This window comes from Penaeus vannamei, chromosome 21, assembly GCF_042767895.1.
Source record: "Penaeus vannamei isolate JL-2024 chromosome 21, ASM4276789v1, whole genome shotgun sequence".
NCBI lineage: Eukaryota > Metazoa > Arthropoda > Malacostraca > Decapoda > Penaeidae > Penaeus > Penaeus vannamei.
Genome location: NC_091569.1, coordinates 7,596,197 through 7,603,696, shown reverse-complemented (window position 1 = coordinate 7,603,696; position 7,500 = coordinate 7,596,197). Strand labels below are relative to the sequence as shown.

Sequence of the window (7,500 nt, the reverse complement as noted above, 5' to 3'; positions counted from 1 at the left end):
ATGCTATGCAGCTCCCGCGAATGGCTAGAACGACCAGGCGAGTTGAGGTCGCCGAAGGGCGCTAGCGAGAGCTGCTAGGTGTCAGCGGCGGCGTCCGGGAAGGGAGAAAAGGCGTAGAGAGCGGAGAGCGGAGAGCGGCCGAAGCGAAAGTCATGCTACCGCCTTTTATTGCAACGAAGCTCTTTGAAAAGTGAAGGTCCAAAGAGCAACAAGGAAAAAAGTAAAGACACCACTGAATGGTAGAGCACAGGTCGTAAATTGCCGAGGCATGAGGGGAATGTCCGGATAAACGAACAGGACATGTCTCTGCCATAAGGAGAGGACGTGGTCGGTTCAAGACGGAGGAGGGTGGGAGTGGCTCGAGGCTGCAGCGACGCCGCTGGTTGAGAGGCAAGTGCGAGTGCAGCAGTTGCTGGAGTTGTGCTGCGGCGTGAGTGAATGAGTGTGCGTGCGTCGGCGAGCGGCACAGCGCTAGGACCTCCCCAAGAGCGGGTCTCGGTGCCTCCTCCTCCCGAGCGCGTCACCAGATCCCTCCTTCTCTGCCCAGGTAGCGGTCGGGCGTTCCGTCTCCGAGACATTGGCTCGGGCCTCGCGCGATGTGCAGTGTGGTGCCGAACGCGGCGTTGCAGTGAGGCTGGTGCGGCGCGTGTGCGATCTAACCCTGCGAGTGTCCAAGGAAGTTGCTTACGAGTCGTGTGGAACCCAGACGCTCTGCGCTGAGGTCACCTTGCCTGGTGTGGACGGTATGAATGACCCGTCCATCGCTGTTTCTCTCCCTCCCTATCTCCCTCTCGGCGATCTGACCGAGGCGAGGAACTTGTGACACCCGCCTGCGCCCAAGGAGTATTCGCGCCCTTCGCCCCGGGGATGGATGTCAGGACAGCAAGGAAAACACACAACGCGGGAGAGAAATACAAGAAAAACATTCTTCTTCCCTCTGGTTCCGAGATGAGTTACTTATTCGAGACGTTACGGAAGCCAAAGAAGACGAACTACCACTTCATCAAAGACTTGTAAGTACTTCAACTCGGCGCTTCCTTTTGCCTTGCGCTTTACAGTGGATAACAGAAGGTGTTCTATATCTCTCCGTAGCGGCCTCATGTGGTCTGCAACAGTGTCTTGTGCTGAATACATAGAGTGTCAAGTCTTCAAGCATGCCTAAAAGCGTAACAGAAAGGACGCCACAGAAACACAGCTCTTTCCTACTTTGATCCGCGAGTCGGTGTCGAGAGCCCAAGGTTATGGAAAATACCTTCCGTTGAAATAATGACAGTTTTCACTGGCGCTGGAAAGATACGGAGCCAGTGGTTGGCCGTCCGATCCGTGGTTTGATGCATTCGTGTGAGTAGTATTAAATATCCACGATCACTGATGGTGGGGCTAGTGGCTCGCTCTTTACCGAAAATACAATAAAATTGAGCTTCGTGGAATTCAACAAACGTATTCCGCCTTTGTTCCCCCGTAGAGTCTGGAAAACCCGTCACCTTGCTTGAGTTGCCTGCGGAAAATTCCGTTAAGGACGTGTGTATTAGTGCAGGTGCAACTCCGCTCGACGCTAGCGCGGATCTGCTAAAAAGTAGCGAGAGGCAGCCAGTTGGTAGCGAGAATGTGCAGCCTATTATTTGTATACGTCGTAAAGATTAGGCAGTTGTGTTTTCACTTTGCTGGAAATATGTGCGCTTACGAGACGTTAGCGTTCAAAAAATGACTTTCTAAGTGTGATGACTGAATAGCAAAATCACCGTGGGCTGTGCAAAGAATACAGCAGCGAGGATATAAAAGTATTCAGAAAACATGGAAGAAATAAGGTCAGTAGAGATGAAATTGTGCAGAATGCCAACTGCAGGGGCAAAAGCGGGCGCTGTGACGACGAACGTTTTGTCAGCAAATCGTCAAAAATCTGTGTTCTTTTTCTTCTCTCTCTCTTTTCCGATTTCTTGTTCAGATTTAGCAATTTTTATTTTACGGATTCTTCTTGGTTCAGGCCGCCCCTTATCCTGAAGTGTACCCGCTGTGTTCGATTTCTGTGAAGGAAGAGGAATGAAGTTTATGAGGACAGAGGAATCGGACGTTGCCAGATCCCAGAAATTTGGGTGGGAGCTGTCACGCCCCTCCCCCTTTCGGGAGACAAAAGAAAGCAAGATTGCGCTTCGAGCCGGACTGTATCCCATTTCTTTTCTTTTTTTGTCTTTCTCTTCCTCCTTTCTCTCGCTTTTTTTTCATTTCCTTGAGCTCTTCCTCTTTTTTGTTTTTCTTCTACTTCTTCCCTTCTTCGTCTTCCTTCGTCGTCTCCCTTCTTCTTCGTCGTCTCCCTTCTTCTTCTTCTCCTTCTCCTTCTTCTTCTTCTTCTTCTTCTTCTTCTTCTTCTTCTTCTTCTTTTCCTTTTCCTCCTCTTCCTCCTTCTCCTCCTCCTCCCCCTCTTCATCATCATTATCCTCTCTTCTTCGTCTTCCACTTATTTTCCCTCCTCTGCTTCCTCCTACTCTTCGTCGTTCCATGACGTCTAGACCGCCTCCTTGCTAATTCCCCTTTATATTATTTAAATACCTAGAGGCAATTATGTGGCGCCATGTAAATTCCTCAGCGACTTAAGGCTCGAGGAATTCGCCCCCTCGTCCTTTAAGGCAAAACAGGCGCCGAGGTAAGCCTTGTTTTTATCTCTCTTGTTTTTTCTGTTTTTTGTTTTTTTATAAAGGAAGCAGTCGTTGCCTTTTTTTTTTTGGACTAAGGTAATGTGAAATCCCGTTTCCTCCGGGTGAAATATCCGACTGCCTAAGAAAAAAATGATGAAGAACGTTCTCCTGACGTCAAGCGAGGCCTAAAAACATGTTAACATTCTGTGCTTGTGAGTAAATAGCGATTCTCTTGCGTGGTGGACACAGGGGTGGCGGAGGAGGGAGCCAGCGGGGGAGGGAGCTAGAGGAGGAGGGAGCCAGCGGGGGAGGGAGCCAGAGGAAGAGGGAGCTAGAGTAGGAGGGAGCCAGCGGGGGAGGGAGCTAGAGGAGGAGGGAGCTAGAGTAGGAGGGAGCCAGAGGAGGAGGGAGCTAGAGTAGGAGGGAGCCAGAGGAGGAGGGCGTCAGCGGGGGAGGGAGCCAGAGGAGGAGGGAGCCAGCGGGGGAGGGAGCCAGAGGAGGAGGGCGCCAGCGGGGGAGGGAGCCAGAGGAGGAGGGAGCCAGAGGAGGAGGGCGCCAGCGAGTACTAGTGGTCGACCTTCTCGGGTGAGGAACCGAGACGGGCAGAGCGAGTGAGGCTCATTCGTTTCTGGAAGAATTTCTTCGGTGAATAAAAAAGATAAAACATCTACGTATTCTGGAAGTCAGACGAGGTTGAAGGGCGGTAGTTTTGGATCACTGATTATTGGAGGAGGAGAAGGGGATTGAGAAGGAGAAGGAGGAGCAGAAGACGAAAGAAAGAAGGAAAGGAAGGAGAAGGAGGAGCAGAAGAAGAAAGAAAGAATGAAAGGGAGGAGAAGGAGAAGGAGGAGCAGAAGAAGAAAGAATGAAAGGGGGAGGGAGAAGGAGGAGCAGAAGAAGAAGAAGAAAGACAAATACAAGGAGAAGGAGATGAAGAAAGAAAGAAAGAAAGGGAGGAGCAGAAAAAGAAGAAAGACAAGGACAAGAAAAAAGAAAGGAGAAGAAAACTACGAAAAAAGAAGGAAAATCAACGAAATGATGATAATAGTGGGAGCAATGATAAATGACGCTGTTGGGTAGTTCCGTAATATTACATACGGTCTGAACAATAATTTAGACGTGTTTGTCAGTGAAAACTTTATTCATTGGGACATGCTATTGATGTTTAAGATCCGTCTTAATACATCTTTCCTTGAATAACGTATTCTACATCGAGGTATCTCATCACCCTGAACCGTTTGCAGACCTGTACAAACGTCAGCATAAATGAATGAATAAATACTGTCAAGAATAGCTTCATCGGAATGTTCCTCGATGCGTCATTCATTTGACAGCGACCAAACAAGGAATCCTAGAAATTAGTCCTTTGGAGTATTCAAGAAACCCTAAACATTTTTCATATCACTGTCATTTTTTATCATTGTTATCTATTCTTACTGGAACTTGACCCGGGTTGCCATAGCGCCGAGGTGAAGCCAGCCGAGCGCGCGACCTCAGGGAAGGCGAGAGAGTAAAAGTTCGTAGCATTAGTGAGGCAAGAGGTGATTCCCCGAACGGAAGAGTCTTCTCGCTAACCCGGAGAAAACAGTCGACTGAAAGAGGACAGAGAGAGAGAGAGAGAGAGAGAGAGAGAGAGAGAGAGAGAGAGAGAGAGAGAGAGAGAGAGAGAGAGAGAGAGAGAGAGAGAGAGAGAGAGGAATCACTTCTTGATCCCGGTCAGACTGTCCCTCTGTGACAACCCGGAGTGCCTCTTGGGAGAGGTGCTGCAGTGCCGCGAGGGCATTACTCGATTGGGCTTGGCACCCGGTCACCTTAGTGCCAAGGGCAGTGTCACCAGCGATCCCTGGTCGACACGCCATTGCTTAAGGCAGCCTGCCTGGCGGGTCTGAAGGCCTGACCCAAATTTGGCTCGACTCAAGCAGGCACTGATGACGTCACAGAAGATGGGGCAAGGGCAGGAGCGGCGACAGGGGCATTGTAGGGGGAAGGGGGGCGGACTTCCCCCACCCCGTCTCTCTCTCTCTCTCTCTCTCTCTCTCTCTCTCTCTCTCTCTCTCTCTCTCTCTCTCTCTCTCTCTCTCTCTCTTTTCCTTTCTTTCTCTATCCTTATTTAGTTTCCAATAATTTCCTTTGTACCTCCCATCTAGCTTTTTACTTTATCTCTAAATCCTGTTAATATGCCACGCCGCTCTCTCGTGCACAGCGAACGAACACACAAACAGCGGCATTTTCTCTATCGTTTCTCTCTCTCTATCTCTCTCTCTCTCTCTCTCTCTCTCTCTCTTCTCTCTCTCTCTCTCTCTCTCTCTCTCTCTCTCTCTCTCTCTCTCTCTCTCTCTGTCCCTCCCCTCCCTCCCTCCCTCTTTCCCTTCGTCCCTCCCTCCCGCATTGTCTATCTTCCTCCCTTTCCTCATCCCTCACTCCCTCCCTTTCCTCCTCCCTCCCGCAATCTCGCCCTCTTTCCTTCCTCCCTCCTTCCCCTCCCCCTGCCTCCCTCACTCCCTCCTTTCCCTTCCTCCTTCCCCTCCTTGCGGCCTCCCTCACTCCCTTCTTCCCCTCCCCCCTGCCTCCGTCACTCCCTCCTTTCCCTTCCTCCTTCCCCTCCCTCCTGCCTGCCTCACTCCCTTCTTCCCCCTCCTCCTCCCTCGCTGTCTTTCACCCTGTCACTCTCTCTATTGCTCTCTCTTTCTCCCTCTAAACCCGCTCCTCTCCAAGATGCCACATCCTTCGCTAACGTCTCAGGCCCCAATAGGAATTTTAAGAGAATTAATGATCCTATAAATGTAAACTTAAGAATTCTCGTTTCGGTATTACAACTTTACCGGATTTTTGAATGAGATTTCAAGACCATATTTTCCGTTGCGAAATTGTGTCTCATTCATTCGTTTGTCGCAACGAATTCGTTACATGTTATCATATGTTCGCTATAACTTTGGAGATTTCTATTATCCGTTAATTCAAGTTATTCATTTTATTTGATTATCAACAAATAGTTGGGTTTATTTTTGTAGGTAAATATATATATTTTTTCTGGATATGTCGAAATCAGAGTGGTCGGTCACAGTGTTGCCTGATGAGTGACAAATCAGTGTGACCTTCCACTAGAAAAGTGAAAATAGTCTTTGGTGTGGACGAAGCGACGTGATAGCCTGTTCAAAAGTAGCTTGGATTTTGTTTGTATAAAATTTCCTATTCATAGCCATCCTGTTGTGAAAGTGTTTTGTAGGTTATGTTGTGATCGGTTGTTAAGCGTGAAAACCGACGTTAATAAGGATTTGAAATTTTGTGTATTAGTTTTCTTTCTGTTTCATTTGCTTGGGTTTTGCCTCATTAACTCAGAAAATAATAAGTACTCGTATGGTCAGAGGTGAATGTGGCAACGTGGCATTGTGGCATTCCGCCTCTCAAAGGGGAACGGCAGAGCCAATCAAAATTCATCTTCATCGACTCCCTTTGATGTGACTGGCTGTCCCGATGAACTTGCTCTGTTTCGTAATTTTTTGTTGCCAGGCCTTTTATTTTCGCTTTTATTTTTTTATTATTTTTTTCTCGTCGATGCGCCCCGCAGGCAGCGAGAGTACAGGGTGAGTGATCAACCATTCACAGGGTGTAGCGTGGAAGAAAAAATAGATATTAAAAACTAACTTCGAGAAACAGGAAATATACGAAAAGGCGAAGGGTCGTTTTACATAATTAAGGCTTGGGTTATTTAGGGGCCACGTGGAAGGTAATTAGCGCCATTAAGGAAAATGATGAAAGGATTCGGAAAGGATATTCTTAGGAGCGGCAGGGCTAAGGAATCCGAGAGTTGGCGAGCAGCAATATCTCTCTCTAGCGCCTGAGATGATTTCATTTGTTTCTGTTGTTAAGCGAAAGGATTGGATATTTGCTTGTTTTTTCTTGTTTTTCCTTTTTAAAGTGGATATTTAGGCTGACGTGGCGCTCATTCCGGGCTGAAGCGAGCGCCGCCTCCATACATTAAGTTGGATCTAGGTCCCCGGAAACCTCAATGCCAGGGCAGAAAGTGATCCTGGCACCCTCCCCCTCCTCTCGCTCTCCCTCCCCCCCCCCTCGTCCCCTCGGCGCTTCCTCTTCCCTCCCTCCCTCCTCGCCCCCGTCTCGCCCTCCGCGCCTTCCCTCTTTCCGCGTCCCTCCCTCTCTCTCTCTCCTCCCTCTCAACTTACCTCTCTTAACTCAATACCTTTCCTCTCACCTCCCTCCTCTCCTCCTCTTCCCTCTCCCTTTCCTTCTCCTCCCTCCTTCAATCCCTTCCTCCTTCCCTCCAATCCTCCTCCCTCCCTTCTTCCTCTCCCTTTCCTCCCTCTCCTCCCTCTTCAATCCCTCCTCCTCCTCCCTCTCCGGATCTTTTACCTCAACCTCTTCCTCCTCTCCCTCTTTCCCTGTTCCTCCCTCTCCCCTCCGATCTTTTACCCTCCTCCTTCCCTCCTCTCCCCTCTCCTCTCTTTCCATCCTCCCTCCCTCCTCTCGCCCTCTCCCTCTCTCCCTCTCCCTACCTTCTCTTTCCCTCCCTTCTCTTTCCCTCTCTCCCTCCCTCTTCCTCCTCCAACCTCCTCCCTCTCCTTCCCTCTCCCTCCCTCCTTCCTTCCTCCCTCTCCTTCCTCTCTCCTCCCTCCCTTCCTCTCCCTCTTTCCCTCCCAACCTCCCTCTCCTCCCTCTCAACCTCCTCAACCCCTCCCACTCTCCCTCCCTCCCTCCTCTCCTCTCCCCCTCTCAACCCTCCCTCTCTTCCTCCTCCTCCTTCCTCTCCCTCTCCTCTCTCTCCTCCTCTCCCTCCTCCTCCCTGGTCCTTCCCAAGTTGGCTCGGGCCTCCCTCCCTCTCCTTCCCTCTCCCTCCCTCCCTCTCCCC

General features: G+C 50.0%; 1 protein-coding gene across 5 annotated transcripts in view; it reads left to right on the top strand.

Annotated features, from left to right (window-relative positions):
• fray (oxidative stress responsive kinase frayed) overlaps positions 1-7,500 on the top strand; it is a 90,759-nt gene that overhangs the window by 10,588 nt on the left and 72,671 nt on the right. Inside the window, exon 1 of one of the 5 annotated variants that reach the window (XM_027378708.2) lies at positions 532-1,013. The exons of 1 other annotated variant lie outside the window; for it this stretch is intronic. In XM_027378708.2, coding sequence (XP_027234509.1) covers positions 868-1,013 — 146 coding nt within the window. In that variant the 5' untranslated portion in view covers positions 532-867. Of the gene's footprint in view, positions 1-531; positions 1,014-1,779; positions 1,809-7,500 lie in introns of those variants that run through there. 3 more of the 5 variants (XM_027378709.2, XM_027378710.2, XM_070135832.1) reach the window with 3 other exon arrangements.